Source organism: Chlamydotis macqueenii, chromosome 2 (assembly GCF_036417535.1).
Source record: "Chlamydotis macqueenii isolate bChlMac1 chromosome 2, bChlMac1.mat, whole genome shotgun sequence".
NCBI classification, from domain to species: Eukaryota; Metazoa; Chordata; class Aves; order Otidiformes; family Otididae; genus Chlamydotis; species Chlamydotis macqueenii.
The window spans coordinates 125,015,222-125,035,907 of NC_141557.1; the positions used below are offsets into that span (position 1 = coordinate 125,015,222).

General features: G+C 34.1%; 1 protein-coding gene across 6 annotated transcripts in view; it reads right to left on the reverse strand.

Moving 5' to 3' along the window:
• ASPH (aspartate beta-hydroxylase) overlaps positions 1 to 20,686 on the reverse strand; it is a 112,220-nt gene that overhangs the window by 77,514 nt on the left and 14,020 nt on the right. For 3 of the 6 annotated variants that reach the window (XM_086740858.1, XM_086740857.1, XM_086740860.1), the window contains 2 exons: positions 17,012 to 17,161; positions 14,821 to 14,889 (listed from right to left, as the gene is read on the reverse strand). In XM_086740858.1, coding sequence (XP_086596984.1) covers positions 14,821 to 14,889; positions 17,012 to 17,161 — 219 coding nt within the window. Of the gene's footprint in view, positions 1 to 7,761; positions 8,844 to 14,820; positions 14,890 to 16,206; positions 16,252 to 17,011; positions 17,162 to 20,119; positions 20,351 to 20,686 lie in introns of those variants that run through there. The other 3 variants (XM_086740862.1, XM_086740861.1, XM_086740859.1) reach the window with 3 other exon arrangements.

Sequence of the window (20,686 nt, forward strand, 5' to 3'; positions counted from 1 at the left end):
TGTAATTAAAGACAAATACATGGCATAAGTTGCTTTTAAGCTTCTGGAAAATTTGTAAGTATCACCACTGCAATCAATCCTGCAAATAATATTAAAAGGGAAGTTATTGAACTTTACCTAAATTTCTCCTCCCATAAGAAAGAAATAGATGAAACTATTTAAGTACAGACTTAAGCAGAAATTAAAGTGCTCAAGTTCAATTACAATATAGTAATAGTATCATGAATTCATGAAAGATAACTAAAGGAGGATTTCACACAGAGCAAAATCTGCATATACATCAGAACTTTTTTTTAAGCATGCAGAATATGAAGTTGTTATAAACTACCTATAATCCAAACAAGAAAATTGTTGTAAAAAAATCTGCAGAAACAAAATATAATCTGTAGTTAGGAAAGCACTCACATTGCCATTAAGTTACAACTGGTAGTAAAAAAAAAAAAAACAAAAACAAAAAAACCCAAAAAAGAAACAAACAAAAAAAACCAAAACAAAACAAAAAAAATACTGAAAGTGCAGAGGATAATAATTTGCTGCACCATTAGCCAACACTTAGGCAACATTGCTAGTATTAGTAAACATTATTATAACCTGCAATCGGTATTTGCAATGCGCATGCATTTCAGACATTATTATCTGCGTAAAGTTCCACACAAAAAAGAATATTAAAAATACCTTTGACTTTAGTTTTTTTCTTGGCTACCCCTCCTGGCTCCTCACCTGATTTGTTGCAAAATGGAAACAGGTTATGAACATATCTGTGATGTTCAACAAACATTACACAAAATTTTCTAGTCTGCCATGCTATGTAAAAAGTTATCTTTACATAGCACACTGCAATGCTATGGAGAGATACCAAACGTTAACTCATTAAGAATAAAGCACCTTCAGTAGAAAGATCACCGTAAGTACTGAGATGGAAGACTAATTAATCCAAGAGAAGTACCACATTACCAGATGCACACTACTTGAGATGCTTCTTAACTCCTTAGAGCTAGCTCAGTTCTCTCCAGACAGCACGACGCCACATCATCATGACCAATATCCCATTTGATTTCTCCACTAGGTATTGTGACAGTTCTCTCTCAAACCCACTAACTTACATTTTTATACAATTTTATATTTAATAAAAACATATGAACTCAAAAGATGTTCAAGCACATATGTACTGTAGATTATATAAATTGAAAATTTTCTTACAGTAAATTACAATAGACATTTCTTTATCCAGTGGAAAACATGTGTTTCGGCAAAGGTATTGCTCGTATTCAAAAAAGTATTTGCCATTTCATTTATGTTGAAATATTTACTGCTTTACTTAAGACTATTTAAGACTGTCAAGATTTTTATTAGAAAAATAAACCTTACTCTTCTAAGTCAGCTGCTGCCCTCTTTCCTCACTGTAGCTAACAAACTGAGGTCATTTGGCACCTCGATTGTGCTTTACACCCAGTTCCACAGGAGGCAGGAAAGCAAAAGCCTTCTCCAAAATACAAATAGTCATTAGCCTCATCTTTCTAATACCATAAAAAGAGATCAATTAATAATTACCCTAACTGCATCACTATACCTCAACATTTATTCTTTAAAAAGAAAACAAACAAACCCCAATATTCTACACTAAGAAAAAAAAAATTGTAAATTTAAGGAATGGAGCCATGAAGTCACTACAATCAACTCGTGCCTAATTTTTATCTTGCATGTTTTCAAAGTATCCAGCATTGACATTGACATATGGTCACAATTTCTTAAAAAATGGGTTAGCCAGGTACAAACCCACACCTGGGATTTTAAAGCCTTTTTAAGCTCTTCCCTCACAGATCACCATCATTGCTGAAGTCCAGAGTTCTAACATGACTAAATTTATTATTCAATCTTACTACTTCTAACAGTATGGGGAAGAATAAGTAAACAATTGTCTCATATAAAAAGAAGAATAGACTCCAACTTTGTTATAGTACAGCATCAATGAAAATATAAATAATAAAAGGTACTCAGTAAAGTTGCACAATGTCAAACTTAAATTTCCAGCTCGTTCTCTCTTTTCATAGTAAGATGTTACTGGATATTTTAACATACACTCATAAAAGCATGTCTTCACCAGGAAATTAGAAAATTTTACAAAGGCTTGTATACACAAAAATTACCACACAGATGTTTGACGTTATTTTTAAATAGAAGTATATGCACTGTGTTGAAAGATCATAAAATATCTTGTTCATCAATTATTGATATTTCACTCAAATATTCAGACAAGCAGTAATTTGTTACTATCAGCTTTTATACAATGAATAATGTTAAGATTCTCAGCAAATTGTCAATGCATGACATAATTTCACAAAGCTTAACATATTATGAATACATCCATTTACAGCAAAGGTATGTAAAATAATGTATTTCAAAGTCTTAATATTAGGTAATAATCACAACACAGAAATCCTGCTGCATCTTCATTTCCACCTGGACTGGGTCCCTACAATGGCTACCGCACAGGGAAGTCTCATCTGTGAACCCCAAACAGGATGAAGCAAGACATGGCTGCAAAACACTTTGTTTTTCCAAGGTAGCAATGTCCTGGAGCATGTGATAAAATCTGGCATCTAGTAAACTCACTGGCAAAGATTTGGGCTCTTACAGCCTTGGGGTACACAAACCTATGTCCTGAATTTTCTGCATAATAATATAACTGAACTTGTGGACCCTTATTCTAATTCCAGTTCACATGTCTTCACACTTTTTTGAGCTAGTTTTTAAGTTCCTTCTTTTTTTCCACTCAGTCCTGCATTGTAAGTGTCCAGCACTGGCAATACAAAAAGAAATACAAAAATTTATAACCACGTATGTGGTTATAATGGAATATCAGAAATGGCTACCATTGGAGTCAGTGAATTAAAAAGCAGATTTCAAAGTTAACATAGCTAGACAGGTTTGTAATATTTTCCAAATAACTGTTTAAACAGTCACACGAAAAATTAAATACAAATGTCAAAGTGGTTATTTTTACATAATGCTTAATAGTAGATAACTCAGTATCTTAACTGATTCTTTGAAACTTGGACTATTACAAAGCATTCTCATTCTGCAACAAAATTCAGTGGTTTCCTCTATTTTTCCTCATAAAAATTTTCAAGAACAACCTCCACAATAATAATTCCCAAGTGAAAGTACAGCTTTAGAATTTCAGCACCAAGAGAAAAATATATGAATACTATTTTTATTCAGAAAGATAAGCATTGCAAAACAAAAATAGATAACACAAAACACTGACATTTATTCTTGCATATATAAATTTTATATTATTCATATAATAATACTAAAAATTTTAACAGCCTTGCTATACACATTAAAAAATTCCTAAAAAGCAATTTCACCGCAACATCAACCTGCATAAACCCTTTTAACCTGCAGCATCGCGCAACAAAATGTAAGCTAATTGCGGTGGCTTATCCACTTACATGGGAAAAAGGAAGAGGCTACTTCACGTTTACCATAGGAAGCATACGGTCAAGGTTAGCACTAAGCAGCTGACAGATAGAACTTGCTACCCATCTGCAATTTGTGCAAAGCCTGGATAACAGAACAGAAAGTGTCAAGCTTTAAATACCAGGGCTTGTGTTGAAACTTTTGCCTTAATTAACGAGGTCCCATCAAAAACCTCCTTCACTACACAGAAAACTAGCAAAAGATGTTAAAATTCAGGTAAAACACTGAAAAAGGAAATACAAATCTGTAAGCCAAAATCGTTATCAACCTTTTTCCCCTCATTTTTGTTTTCCTTCTCCAGAAGTACTGCAAGTCAGAAAACGTTATCATCATTTGCACATGCACCTGCACATAATTATTACTATTACTCTGCATTTATAATACAGTACATTGGATACACAAGGTCTTCTGCTAAACAAAACAGAAAGCTAGCACTCACTTACCTTAAAATGAACTCATGACCTGTATGCAGAGCGTCAGGCATATCAAAGCCTGTAACCCTCCGAAATGCAAGAGAGCTTTTTTAACCGATACAACTAGCATTAAAATAAGATACTCTCAAAACATTTTCAGTAAGCTGTTTTAATATATCTTGCTTATTTAACTGCCTAATTTTAGATGAAAAATCCAAATCAGAAACACGAGGCAGAAAGCATTGTCTTTTCTGAAGTCACAGATGCATATGTTGTGTCTTGCATGAGAAGATACAAGAAACTAACAAGCAATTCTTGCCTTCATTAGCCTCTTCTTGAGGAATCCATCCTAAATGACCATAAGACAGCATTTAAGGTATTTCATGCTGCCGTGCCATCATTGTGATAGCTACTTAACTGATGGCAACTGAATAAGGAAAATAGTATGCATCTGTTCAAAAATGACTGAATGGTGTGCAACAGCTTTCCCCAGCTCTCAAATACTAACCAAATCATGTTTACAATATAGGTGGTTTTTCCCCTCATCTAACCATGAAATGAAATGAAAACTCTTCTAATTCTTCAGTGTATTCTTCTACCCCTCCATCCAACTGTAACCTACATGAACAACTGTCATAAAAATTCAATTTCTTCTAAGGCCAGTCAATTGAGACTAACTAATAATGCAAAATTACCATAAAATGAAACTTACAGGTGGTAAGCCTTATTCACTGACCTTGAAACAAATTTCAAGAGTGAAAGACTGAAGACACTCTCAAAAAAAACCTCATTTTTTGAGGAGGGGTGAAAAAAAATTAGAAAAAAAAAGTACTGGCAAAAAGTTGCTGCAGTAAGATTTTCGATATGTAAACAATTCTCTGTTTTATCTCTTCAATTCTAAGTTATTCTATATATTATAAGTGTTGCGATCTTTTTCCTCATATAAAACACTGTCTTAGTTTCAAATTAAATATTGTTGAAGGTGGTCACAGAAATCTGGGGTTCAAATCTTCCATAAGTTCTCAGCCTTTTTAGATATATGTGTATTAAGGCTTTTTCCTTAAAATTTCTTTACATTAGTATCACAACAAAGCAAACAAGTTTACGCTACAAAAGTTAATGCAGTATTTTGTTTGAAGGTTGTAAACTTCTGCTGAATACTGGCAACTAAAATATCAAACATTTACCAACACAAGAAAATAGCAAAGCAAAACATCCCACATATTTCTAAAAATGCTGGCCAAACTGGAAGACTACAGCTTCAGTCACAGACATTTACTTCTGGAGCTCTGTAAAATGTAACATAAATTACCTGTAAGGAATACAAAGGTAGCTAATGAAAGCTCCATATCAAATTTAACATCAAAATCACTAAATTTTCATCCTTCATTAACTACAAAACCTAGCAAGTTCCTACCACTTACTATATTTTCCTTCTTAAAAACATTAGTACTAATTAGCTTCTATTTTAAATTCTCAAACTAAAATCTGTATGCAGAAATAGCAACTCTGCCTTCTAAAATAATTATTGTAAAACAAGATCAGAAGGCAAAGCTGCTACAGCTTTCTATCTACAATTTAAAATGACTTTTCAAGTTTTCTAGACTTTAGAATATTAATATACTGACTGCATCTTATATAACTGATAGTCATAGAATCATAGAATCATAGAATGGTTAGGGTTGGAAGGGACCTTCAAAGGTCATCTAGGTCCAACCCCCCTGCAAGGAGCAGGGACATCCCCAACTAGATCAGGTTGCTCAGAGCCTCATCCAGCCTGGCCTTGAACGTTTCCAGAGATGGGGCTTCCACCACCTCTCTGGGCAACCTGTTCCGGCGTTCTATAACTCGCAAAAATTTTTTCCTAATTTCCCATCTAAATCTACCTCACTCTATTTTAAAACCTTTAGTCCTCGTCCTATCACAACAGGCCCTTCTGAACAGCCTCTCCCCATCTTTCTTGTAGGCCCCCTTGAGGTACTGGAAGACTGCTATCAGGTCTCCCCGGAGCCTTCTCTTCTCCAGGCTGAACAGCCCCAACTCTCTCAGCCTGTCCTCATAAGAGAGATGGTCCAGCCCTTTTATCATCTAGTCACCACAAATCAAACTAAAAATTTAGGTTTCAATTTCCTCCACATATTTCAGACACTTTGTGTGGACTTAGAAGCAAGAGTTGAGATACAGTTCAGTTTTCCTTGCTTATCTGCATATCACATTCAGCTTAACCTTTTTGCTGTTAAAATGCTTAAAAAAAAAAAAAAAAAAAAAATTGCATGCTGATGTAACTGAAGACTCATCTAAACCTTATTACCACTCTTACTAGCCCAGCCCTGCTTGCAATCACATCAATTAATGCAATACATTAAAATCAAACTCTTCCATTTCAAACTTTAGGAGAGCTTTGACATCTCTGCTCACCAGTGGTGACGGTTTAACTGTCAACCCCACAGAAACAACACCAAGCAAGAGTGAATGCTTCTGAAAAAAAAAATATATTCTGGAAGCTGAACACTCTAGGAAGTTATTTACCGTTATTATTTCCCCTAGGTCTTTCCCCCCTGCCCCTTTTTCTCCCCTTCCATATTCTTTATACCTACTACAACTGTCTTTGAGCAGACTTCCACACGCTTCATAAAATCAACAAGGAACTTCCATGATATCAAATTAGAACTTTCCTGGCCTGCATTTCATCTCCCTAGCCCGAGTTAAAACTAATTTACAGTTTACTGATGTAACCATTACCTATTTCAGTGCCTGCAGATTTCTCATATTTCAAACAATCCTTTTTATATCTGTTTCACTTGAAAATTCATCAGATTATCAAAGTGTATTTTAACTACTTGGTATAAACTTAATGATACAGAATTCTCATAGCTGTTTTCCTCCTCTTTTTGGTTATCTAGTTCCATTACTGAAGCATCTACAATAGAATTCAATGTTCCATGACAATTTTTCTAATTTATACTGAGAGATATTATTATCCTACAATAGCGACAAAACTCTTCTTTCTAATTCAAATCTGCTTCTAAAATTAAAAGAGAAAAAAATTCAAACAACAGAAACCAAGCTTGCTTACTTTGTACCTCTCAGACACTTTGTAAGTTTCTTCCACTTGCTAAGAATCTTCTCAGTAGCAATCCACAGACCTACTAGCATTTATTTTCATAATGTATGGGGTTGTTTTTATTGTCCTTGCCTTATGCTTCACATATCTCATCCTAAAATCATTAAATTCACGTGTTATTAACTTTCTTATAGCCGAACCCTCAAGTATTTGGAAGAAAGTGTGGCTAATGTTCCTGTGGCTCTATTTAATTTGTAAATTTTAAGCAGCAGTATTAACAAGTCACAACTTTTTTTTAAAAAACACTTCACTAAGATTGAGTAGAACCTTGAGTTTAATGATTTAATGAATTTTATTTTTAAATAGGCATGTTAAATTGCTTTAAAATTGCCATGCCTAAGCAAGTGAAAATTCATTTAATTTAAAAATAGGTTAAAATTTCAGCCTGCATCCACTAGTGCTAAAACTCAAATATAAACTTTATATGGTAAACCAATACAAACTTGAGCATAGCAAGCATCACAAAGAACAACTTCATACAATTTTACTAATAATCTGATCGAGTACACTATTCACGTATTAAAATGTCAGCTCAGGTTCAGCTTTTGTTACCTGACACAAACTGCAGAACACTATTATAAACTCTCCTTTCCATACCAATAACTTCATGATAACAGACAGAATTAATGTACATGAGAAATATTTTTTGAACAACTGTCACAAAAGTTTCACAGGAAAAGGATTAAAATCTGCAAAACTGCATTAAGTTCTTGGACTCAGCAAGGAATAGAAGACATTGAATTCTAATTTCCAATCAGTCTTTAATATGTTCAGTATTACATTAGAAATACATAATCACAGCTTCCCACTTCAATAAAAGACGCACCTTAAAAAAATTCAGACAAATTTAGAACAGCTCTTGTGGTGTGATTGTTATATTAAAAAGAATGACTGAAAACTTAGTTTGAAAACAGATAGATCAGTGGGAATAAACCATATAATGACATTGTATCTTCTGAATACAAGAGGTGCTAGTTAACTTAGAACTAATGTTTCCATAAAATTTTCAAGCACCTTTTAAATGAAGTGCTTTTATACGAACAGGTAAAAAGAACCTATTTGAGAAATCAATTAATTACAAAATAAATAATTTATTAAAATTATATTCCACAGAAGAATTATCATTCTCATGTCTATATTAAGCATTAACATATAAATATGCATTTACATAATGCAGTCATGCTAGAATACTTTACAATCAAAGCTGTTACAAAATGCTTCAGTTAATGTTTGCTAGAAAGACAAATGTTACAGCGTTAACAGTAGAGGTTATTACACTTAGCTTTGTAAGCTTTGTGCACAAAATGCACAAATTGAAGCACATACAGAAACCAACTACACAACCACAGATACATATTTATTCTACATATTTACACAACTGTGTAATATTTGTCATCCTGTCACAAAAATGGAAAAGTCATTGAAAGGCTTTCAACTAGAGGAACTACATCGCATGGCTGACTTTACTTCAATCTTTATAGTGTTCATTTGGAAGCTTCCTCTCAATGCCATAAATTCCTGTTATATTAAGACTGATGATGTCATGGACATTTTCAAAAGCCAATCAAATTAGTCTCTCAGTCACTGGTTCTGTAAATCCAAAATAACACAAGTCTTTTTTCCCTGAACCCCTTCATTCTGTGACGTACCATCAACATCATCTGCAGCTTCGCTCTCTTCTTCTTCTAGTATTTCAAAAGGAGTCAATACATCATAGAGAAATGAGAGAAAGCCATAAAACCAATCAGAGCTTTCCTCTGCTAAAATATTAAGGACTTCCTCAAGGGAATCAATATTTTCATTACTGCCATCTTTGGTCAGGCCTACACAAGAATAGAGGAAAAAGAGAAAGGGAAGGAAAGAAAGAAAAAAGAAAAAAAGAGACAGCAGTTAGGTGGAAAGAGGAAATTGTACAAGGCAGATCTGTGAAAGACATGTCATGTCACAGACAGTGGTCTTTACAGGAATGCTAATTAGGAAATAGAAAGATGTTAAGAAAGTTGAATCTTTCAAAGTATAGACTATAATTTGGAAAACAAACATGCACAATATTATGTCAAAATCTTTTAAAAAGGCAGCATCTTTTCTTTCTCTTCTTCCTAGTCCTACACCCAAATACATTTATATTCAGTTTTCTTGCTACAGTATTTACCTGTAGATAGTTTAACAGTAATCCTCCACTACTTAAAATCATCCCATTTGCCTTTTTTTTTAAAACATCATGTTCAAATTTGAGAGCTTGCAACTAATAGCTCATAATAACATTTAAAAGTAAACAGCATTCAAATACACTTCTCACAGACATACTGTTGAAGATAACATTTATTCAACCATGCAGAATTTTTTTTTTGCTTAGAAGTGAGGATTGGTTTGTTTTGGGGTTTGCTGGGTTGCTTTGCAGTTTGCTTGCATGTTTGGGTTTTTTAGCATGCTTCGCAACCATTTTTTTCTATTATATTTATTGTACATGATATATTTGATCCTCAGGGATTCACTCCAAATCTGAGGATATACACAACACTAGATAAAAATGAACACATATCCAATATAAAGGATATATGTACTGTTACACAGAAAATCTAAAACAAGCTAAAGACAGCTAAAGAAGAGATGACCAGAGCAGTGAAGAAAGAGCTCGCCACTTCTAAACTCTCTGATACCAGGAGTTGCTATCCCGGGCTACGAGATCCACTGACCTAACGGGTGTTTGGAAAATACAAATAAGCCATGATTAATGCTTTTTTTTCCCTCCTGTATTTGGGGGGGGGGGGTTTGTTTGTTTGTTTTTGTTTTGTTGTTTTTTTTTTTCCCCATTAAAATCCACTGTTTGATAGGTATTACTAAACAACATTTCAACTTTTCCATTCTGGGAAAAGTACAACAGAATGACCAAGCAATAACAAATGTCAATTATTAGTAAGCTTTAAAGCAGGAGAGGGAGGAATTTCCCCCACTTCTAACCAGAACAAACCTCTGTTTGTGTTGGAAGGCAAAGCAGAAAAGTGAGCTAAGGGTGAACACAGATTTCTGAGACAAAATTAAGTGAACATGTTGCACATGCAGACTACAAAGCAATATTAAGTGTAGGTTAATGAAACACTGAAGAGAGAGGAGTTCACGCCAGAGACATTTAACACATTTCGACACGGTTTTCTTACAGTACATAGTGAAAGTATCAATGATAATTCTGAGGAAACTTCCAAGTCCATGATGTTCCACCTCCTTGTACCTGGACGTCCAGAACCTCTACTTGAGTGACCAGCCATTCTCTTTAATTTTTCACTGGACAGCCCAAAGGTTTAAAAATGACAGACTGAATCCAGGAGGCAATCAAGGTATTATAAATATCCCTCTCCAACTTCTTCCATGGTTTAGTTCTATAAAAATTAAATTTTATAGACTTAACTTTGTACATGGTAGTCAGTCATCATTCTAATTTGTTTTCAAAATTTGGATCAAGTAATATAAAAAGACATAAACTAAATTAAGCATATTTACTGAAGAATAACATCTCAATATAAGAATGGAAACCTGAATCTAAAAAAATAAAAAATTAAGGAAAAATCTGATTTATAAACACAGAATTACAAATATTTGTGTCATTTTATTCTGTTGGAATCTGGCACTAAAAAAAAAAAAAAACCAAAACCCAAAAACCACATGAAAACCAAAACACCACTCACAAAAGACCCCAGGCTTTAGATAGTGTTTCTGTAAGCACGTGAAGAACCATACAGATGCCCTTGTTCTTGCACTAAGTCAAGAATAAGACTCTTGGGCAATTATCTTTATAAAATCTAACATGGAATACAGCAGCATATTTTCTTTGTAAAGATTAGGACACCAAAGGGAACCATAGAGATTGGAAGAATACATCTTACAGTTTTTACCATAAAATCATGTAACAACAAAACTCCAAAACTTTTCTTTACAGTTCTTTACAAAAACTGTCCAAGATTAATATAACGGTAAAAAAACTTGAGTTACAGAAAGTAACACACTATTTTGGTTTTGTTTTTTTCCCCTATTCTTAGAAAGAATTAAAAAAAAAAAAAACCAAAAAACCAAGATAATTAATACTCAAAAAACATACTTTTGATCGTCATTCATCCCCATCATCAAGAACTCCTTTTCAAAGTAAAACTCACATACTGATAAGCACATAGAAGAATAGTTAAGTACCACCTGAAAATGGTGACAAAAATGGAACTGCCCAAGCAGGCAGCCATATCATGCTAAATCAGTGACTCACAGGAAATAACTACTAGACTAGAGAAGTCTAAACATTACAATTTAAATCAAACTGTGATGGAGGGAGTAAAAATCTTTGTCTATCCAACAATGTTACCACAACCAATGTGGTAGAGGGCTTGCTGACATTCATTTAACAAGACAAAGCCTTTCTTCCCGTGTAAACATCTCTTTTATGAGAATGAGACTATGCAAACCTCTAATATCTGAAGGTGCTACAGCAGAATGTAAGAAAAAAAGAGAAGAGTACAAAACTTACCCTAAACAGCTGAGGTGTACAACAGCATTCTTTTAACTCCTATTATCTCACCACAGGTTTTCTAAATGTGTAGTCAAGTATGATTGCTTGAAAATATTTTTTTCTACTACAGGTGAACCATGAGGAAAAAAAAAATTGGTTTACAGAGGCTTGGATTCTACTGTTTATTACGCTTTCTTTGCTGATACACCACGTTTTGTTTATTTGGTTTTTTTTTCCATTTTCTGCACAACCAAACTACTCTGAACTAAATGCACAAGAACAATATTGATGACTTTCTGCAGCTCCAGCTCCAAAATTGTACTAACTACTGCAGCCATTCAAGTAGAATTTCTCATGATATTTTTCCTTGTTAAAAAGGACTAAAGTATAAAAATTGGCTAACCCCCAAAGATTCTATTACAACAGACATTGGCACTCCCTATACATGCCTTTTTCGTACTATTACTAAAGCCACTGTATCTCTGTACTGAGCTAAAGTAAGTACAAAAGTGTAACACTCCTTCTGAAAAGAGTAACTTCCTTCAAAGAAGAATCAGAATGAGGTGGACAAAAAGGGGTAAGAGAATTTAAGTAAGGGCAAGATTAAGGACGAGATTAAGGATGAGATTAAGCAGCCTCTCTTCCCATTCCCAAAAGGAATTCAGTAAACAGAACATTAGAACCTGTGAAAAGAAACTGCAAGATAAACCACATGCTAGCTTCAACAAGTTTGCATTTCCACTGTGGATAATTTTTTTTTATAAACGCATACAAAACTAACTCAACAAACATTTGGGGTTGGCTGGCTGGCTGGGTTTCAGGTGAGGTTGTTTTCCTCCCCACCTCTTACTTGAAAGGAGGGGAGGAAAAGGGGAAGAACATACTTCTTGCGCACCATTTTTAAAATTACACAAATACCTCAAGATAACTTAATAATCAAACCTCCTTTGATTTAAACAAATAGAATAGACCCTATCACACCTCATACATACAAGAAATAAAATAATAATTATTAATTCTTCTACTTAAGTGTGCCCAAGTAGTACAGAAAATAATTACATTAGCAGCTACTAAACCATTCTTTGAAATATAAAATAAACTCATGCTGGTAGAAGCATTTCTCAAAATTAAATTAACTTAAAAATATATTTACCATTAACACGCAAATTAAATCTTTTAATTTGTAGAAAAAACTAAAGATTATGGAAGTGGACAACACTAAACCACTGTACACACCACAATTTCAATATAATAATAATAGCTAACTAACAGAAAAGAAAAAAAAGCACGACTTCCTAGCATTAGACATCAAACAGTAGTATCTCCTTTTTAAGTCAATACTAAATTAGAAGAGAAACCATTTGCTGTTGTAATTCCCAGAAAGTAATGTCTTCAAACACAGCATATTTACTAACAAAATCCTCACAAATGAAACATAAAAAGAGCTATGCATTGAATATTTAGAAAGTTACCCTAATGTAGTTAAATATAGCTTTACTATACGGTTTTCTTTAGTATAAAGAAAGTATTTAGTATTCTGGAAGACAAATTCCTCAAGAATGAATCAAGTCTTTCAATTTCTGCATCAATTAAATAATTCTAGTCTGCATAGTGGTGTTTAGTTAATATTAAATGTTAAATACAATACAAACAAGCACAATAATTTACTGGGAACTTCAGTTCATATTATATGCTAGTTATAAAAAAAATATTTTTAGTACTTTTATAAATGTTATATAACTTTCTAAAATTTACCATTTCCTTTGTACTGCAGAAAATATTAATGAGATCAATTCATATTTTTAAGTATTAAAGAAAATAATAAAAGTAACTTCTGATCTGTGACCTTTTAATGTCACATTTGAAGTATAAGGTTTAAATGCGTGATAAGACAAGCTTATAATAGAAACACTGTCATGTACTGGCAGAATTCCCAGCTATATCAAGTTGTATAAAACAGAGACGTAACAAAGCAGCAGCATGTTTCTGGCTACCACCTTGGCAATCTGAATCCAACTAATATGATCCACAACAGACTGATATCCACTTTCTATACACTACATAACAGACAGAGAAAGATTAAGATTGTAACTATACAAAGTGTTACCTTAATCACCATATATATTTAACACCCAATTTGTAGCTCTGAAGTCATTCAGAGCACTGGAGATTCTTTGGAGTGCCTCTCATAATCACACCACTGCAAACTGGTTCAGTAATTTTGATTGCATGAGTTTTCTTTAACCATGAATGTATTAAACAAATGAACCCCCCCCCCCAAAAGACTTGCTAATTTCTGCAAACATAAGTGGGGAAAAATAAACTGATGACAAACTGATTTTTATGGAGTATGAATTTCAAATAGCATGCCATAACATCCTGATATACTACTGATAGACTATTGATAAGTTTGACTAGTTTGAGACATTCCCTCTCTCCATTTGCCCTCTGCTCCAGCTATTATTTACTAGCTCGGGTTTTTGTTGTTTTTTTGTTCAACTTGCTGGTTTGACTGCTCAGAATAGGTTTACATTTGAACAAATCAATTAAAGAAAAGTAAACTTTCTAACATCAGGTAGGCAAGAATTATCTATCCAATGCTTGATTGCAAAGCCAAAGACAGTAGTGCTTTAACTGCTAGAAGATGTAGGTAGAAGGGCAATATCACGAAGCATGTCTCGTGATTGAAATTTCTCTTTGAAGATACATACTGAACAGAAAGACATTCTCCAAAACTATAAGGAACAGAAGCCTAAACCAGGATTCAACATCAAAGAAGAAAAATACATGTAATGTAGGATTTCTGAAGGGCAAAGAAAATGAACAGACTTGTGGAGAACTCGGACTAGAGAAAAGATACAAAAATCTGCTAAACAAATAGTCATCCAAGAAGTACAAAGGCTTGTTGGAAGTAATTTTTAAATGGACCTGGCTTAACATGTTAAAATAAATAACATTTTAACTCTTGAAGCATCTTAAGCTCTGCATCTGATGAATTTACTAATAACCACAAGCATCTTTCAATAGTCGACACAGCAGCAACCACCACCTAACTTCAAAATATTCCTGTAAGTAATTAAATGCTTTCCACTTACATTGCTACATTAGGAGAAAAAGAACGCAACTTGCTACAGCAAGTTGCACACACAATCCTACAACTTGCATTAAGAAAAAATCCTACCACAAATAAATCAATTTAAGTTGTCCAATTAGGAAAAAAACAGAAATATTGTTTTGACATTAAAAAAAACCAATCATGAATATGACAACTGAATTATATAGATTATTCCACGTGTGTTTGTACTTGCCTAGCAATACTTTAGCATCTTCCACATCAAAATCTCCATCTCCATCAGCATCATATATCCCAAGCTTGCCTAGAAATGCAAAGAGAGGAAAAAGAGATAATTAGGGATTCAGCAGTTTGTTTCCAGCACAGTGTTTTCAATGGGTAATGTTTGACTGTTGATGCTGTGTTTGGTTTTTTGTTTGGGGTTTTTTTTTTGTTTGCTTGTTTGTTTGTTTTTTTTTTTTTAATTATTTAGCCGTACTCTTCTTAACCACATTTTAAATTTCCTGGAAAATATTACAAATACTTTAAGTTCCTTTCTGCATTTCCTAGACTTTAGACTGAACACAAGTTAGTCTTTTTTTCCACACATTTATGCTGGTGTTTGCAAATTTATAACAAAACTGTAATTAAGTGATGCGCTTTATGTGAATACGCTTTAGTCAGAATAAAATTTAAGTTCACAAGGAACATTCAACATGTTTGAGGTCAAAGAAATAATAAAACAAGAATTAATCAAATAATCACTATTTGTTTTCTGATTATACACTTCTTGCCATTCTAATTTATCAGGAAAAAAAGATAGGTATATAAATTTTAGTGCCAAGTCAATAGAAGGTAAGCAACCTACTTCCCGGACAACGGAAAAAACATTCCTAATTTTTATCAGCCACTGTATAACACTCACTGCAGACAAAAAAGTTGTCCATGCTTTTATAGGTGACTAACACATCAGACTTCTCACTTTCATTTTTGAAACTGCAGCTCCACCAGCCCTAAGTATATGCAAAATGAGAACTCAGTTTCTATTAAAAAATAACTTTTAGCATAGAATCATGGTATCCAGGACTAGAAGTGTCCTGGGATCACCAGTGAGTACGGAGCTATCTAATTAGTTTTGATAAAATTCAGACATAACTTTTAATAGGATTGAAACTGCACACTGTTTGCAGAAGAGCTCCAAGTCCTTATAGTTTGGCAGTTTATTATTGCACTTGTCATTCTCTAAATGGAGGCAGAACTTGATTGCCACTAACATAAATGAAATATAGTTCTTAATGTGGTACTCAGAAAATCAGAAAACAGTTTGTGGAAGAAAAAGTTCAGACTTGGGTCTAGACTAGACAACAATAAGGCTATCACCACTGTATGGAAGCAATCAATTAGAAAGGATCTTTATCAGTTTTTGGTTAAACACAGTAGACTGGTGCAATAAGTGTAACTCTCCTCAAGTAAGAAGAATTGTATCATCTTCAAAACCATGAAGAATGAGATAGATGAGAAATGATTGAGTTTCATGTCACTACAGAAGAATAGCAATTCTCTAAAAAATTAAAAACAAAGAAGTAAACCAAAATTTTTAGCCAAGGGACTGTAAAGTAAGCTTTTTTCTCTAATGTCCTACCTTGTAGAACCTCTGACAAGTTATAACGGAAATCCTTTGCTTTGGCTGCATGCATGGTAAAAATATAGAAACCATTATTTGCATCACTAGATACCATTAAGTTTCAAATCAGAATCTTCTCTCAAAATCAGTCCAGATCAAAAAAAAAAAAAAACAAACCACGTACCAATACATTTGTAAAGCTGCAAAGCTTGTAAAATCAGCAGTTGTAAGAGTGCATGTTGAATCCTACAACATTAGGGACAACAGCTATGTCACCTATGGACATATATCTTGACATTTGACATATTAATTCTCACCGTTACATATATTAGCAACACTATCTTAACATTGTCATATTGAGATACAGTTATCACTGTTATAAGCTTAAAACTGAGGTCACTCAATGAGAGGATGACTGATCAATTGTCCTGAATCCATCAGAGGAGTGGTCACATAAGCCACCCACTTTCAACCGCTACTGCAAGTTTCCGAGAGCTTCAATCGAAACAATGCATATAGAGCTGACATTTCAAATGAACTACAGTATACAAAGAGATCCAAATCTATCCTTGGAGATTTCTTCAATTCTTTAATAAATGCAGTATGTTAATAACCTTTTTCAGTCTTCTGAGAATCCCATTTTAACATTATAATAGAATTCAGCATTAAAACGTACTTTTTGAACTACATTGCCTATTCTTATCATGTAGGTCATTTGCAAACACTGCAGTAGTCAAATCAGCTGTCTAGAAATATAAAACAGCCTCCATCTAGTGCATATCATAATAATTATTAGAAGCGTCTTAAGATTCAAAATTCTTACCTAGAACTTCTTCATAATCTACAAGTTCAAACCAGACAACTGCTACTGATGTCCAAACTCCCAGCAAAGCAATTACCATAAACCAGGTGAAAAATGAGCTTCCAGAGAGGCCTTCTTTCTTTCCATTCTTGCCTCCTCCATGCTTAGTCTCTGTTAAAATAAGGCAAACAAGTAGGAAAAATTGATTTGATAAGAGTTAGAAAATTATGATTGAGAATATAATTATAAATCTTGTTTCTTATGACTACACAGAATACAAGACAATACAAGTAACATTTTTTTTTTTGGTGTTCTGTTTTGTTTCTTTAACTTCACCACTGCTACTTGTTTTCCATATCACTGGGAATTACAGTGGGAGGTTTGGTGATTATCTAAGTAAAATCCCTATAACCAATCAAACTCCAAAAACTCACATGTAATTTGTCTTAACAACTCAGATGGAAATCCCCCCTTCCTCCCCTTCAGTGTATATTTATACAGAGCTTAGCATTCCTGAGATGCTCTGCATTTGTGCCAACAGTTCTCTAACTGCCACCAGAGGGCAATACGACCACCAGAAAGTTTGGAAGAAAAGCATTTCTTCCGAAGCAAGTTTCAAAGTTAGTTGAATTAGCTCACGGAATCAACGTGAAAATTCAAATAGCCTAAGAAGGCTCTAATATCTAAATCATATTAAGGGTAAGACTTCAAGTTCAGACATTCTACCAAGTAAAAATATCTCCCCTATTGCTTAGAATCAAGCAGAGATTCACTATGTGCTGAATACCTTCAGACTTCCAATTCCATGAAACATAGAAGTAAAAGATGAAGCAGGGACTTAATGCAAATCACAGCTTTATTTATAACTGCATATATGGAAAGCTAGTGTATCTAAAAAACACAGTAGGTATAAACAAACCACTGCAAAAAGAAATACCTCAACCTAGCTTAGAGGGTTTCAAATGGGTATAATCACTAAAGAAAACAAATTCCTTGGTCCATTGTTTTAGGATTAAATTAGGGAAAGAGGGATATATGTAGTAAATAAAAGTGCATCCAAAAAGATGCCTGTGGCCCCTCTCCAAAGCTCAAGGTCTCCTCTTCTGCCTCCTGATACTACTGCTGCACGGCCTGGCACTTGGCCGCAGCTTGACAGCTACCAGCCTATTCCACTTCATTCCCTTCCAAGCACCAGCCTTTGCCTGTTCAGCCACATTCAATCCTAGTTACTGAAGTAAAACTACTTCTTACATATTTTTAAATACTCAATGAACTTTGTCATTAATATTGTGATACTATAATAAGGTAGGGAGTTAACTTTATCGTACTAACTGCAAGTAATGTTTAATGTATTTAACACCACCGATCAGGGAAGAAGACAAAAAGTACTCTCAGCAGCTAAATGTCAATGTGATTGTTTTTTTAGAATAAAATGGAGTAGCTCTGAAAGATGAGTAATTAGAGAGTAGTGATTAACTTACTTATTTCTGTAAGAGATATACAGAAGTAATTTCAGACTCTGCTTGCTGTAATAAGCTAACCTTTCATTATTTGTGCTATACATAGAGTTCAGATCAATAAAGAAAAAAAAACACAAACAAAACCAATAGGCTCCAGCTCTTACTCAGCTCAGCAATTTAATAATAATTTTTTAAATTCTTTTATTAAGACTACTCCATACAAAGATCAAATAACAACTATGTAGCTTCTTTTCTATATTAAACACAAAGTTGCCTTGGTATAGCCTGTCCAATAATATTCAGAGAAAAATCAAGACAACTTAGCCTCCCCTCAGGCATGTATTGTTTGCTACTGCACAGTACCCTAATTACGTATGTGCAAGGTCCAATATACATAACTCATCATAACATCTCTCTTGTTGGAAAAACATACAGGTAGCCTGAAAATAGAGGCAGAGATAAGCAGCCCATATATGAAAATTATTTAACATACTCTTGAGATGGAAAAATTTAATATTCAGAAATAAACAACTATACTATGTAATAGAAGAACTTCGCTATTGTTCCAATGTAGTCAATGGAAGCTTTATACTTCATTTAAAATGAAACCTCAAGGGTAAAAATATTTTAAATTATTCCAGGTTACAACTATGTTCTAGAGCAAACTAGGTATTAGAAGAGGCAATTAGGAAAGAGAATTTTACTGTATTTCACACTTATTTACCTTACTGTTTTCTACTGTTTATTGCTAGTTGCCTCTGAAGAAAGAGGCTTTACTTATTTCAAGAAAAGAACAAGAAAATGAAAAAAAAAAAAGATAACTTATTCAAGTAATCAAGAACAGTTGGTCCTATTTTTTCCAATCTAAAAGACCATTTCATACAAACCCCTCAAAAACATATTATTTTCAAAACTCTTGAAAAATTCTACTAAGAATTCAACCATGGCAGCTTGATCAGGCATCATTTTAATATATATGGAAGTTACATAACACAAAATTTACCTACGGTCTGCACAGCTAACCCTACATACAGGGCCAGAACAACACATTGCAAGGACTGACGCTGGCTCAGAGCTTATTTCAGACAGTTAATTCTTGATTCAAGCCCTTTCCCTACACATGCTGCCAGCCATGTCAGAAGTAGGTCACTTGCCATATCTGGTAAGCCTGTGCTTACACCACCAGATGTCTTTATGCAAACATCAGAAAGTCTTAAAGTATGCTCTGTTCCCCAACGGCAAATCTTTAAAAGTCCTATACCTCACCCACCTCACGTTAAGAGTCATGTCTGGATAAAAAGGTACGAAAACCTTTTTCCTTTTACTTTAGCTTGCATTAAAGACATCTCGTAATTTCACATACTCCAAAAATAACTTTAAAGTCAGATATTTGAAGACAAAATGTCCCTTATGCTAACATGTGCTTCACTCAAGTAAAAACCAAGTTACAACTAACCACCTTCCATAAACTCATTAAATACGTCTACTCCGAAGGATATTTAATCAAAGAGAACAGAGGCAGTCTGTAACGCAGACAGGAACAGCAAACGGGCTAGAAAACATCAACATACCACAGTAAGCCAGTTATTTTGCTGATTACAAAATCAGGCAAAGCCGGTATTTGCAACTATGCATTTTCCATTTATTCCCAAAAAGGTTAGGATTATACCTGTGTCGTCAGCCATAACATTAGTGCTCGATTTCCACAGAGAGCAGGAGTGTGTCGATATCTCCAAAAATTAATGTTGAAGACAGAATAAGAAATGATTTATCCTCACTGTAGTCTTGCAACAGGAGCAAACAAGTTTCCTAAAGCCAGCTCAGCTGGAACTCGAAACTGGACCCAAGAGAAACCTCTCCTCCAAATCTATTTTTAGAGCAGTTATCCTCAGGAGCCAAACGCTTTTCAGAACTCATATGGCAATCCAGTTCTGACGACAATCAAATTCACTTACTCCTCCTAACAGAGCATCCTGGGTAGTTGATCCTTTCCCCTCCCCTTTAATCCTCCAACATCCAATACAGCAGCGAATGAAACCGAGCACATTGTACTGTAGTATTTTTGCTGCAACGTATGCCTCAGTGCCTGAGCTCTAAGGACATTAAATCCATCAGCACAAGCTGAAACACAAGTCTGAACACAAAGCTTGCCTGCTAGCATTTCTTGGGCGAGGGCCAACTTAACTTTTCTCCATGTTGCCACTCCTCTACCAGGCTCCCCAAATATCCTGTAGAG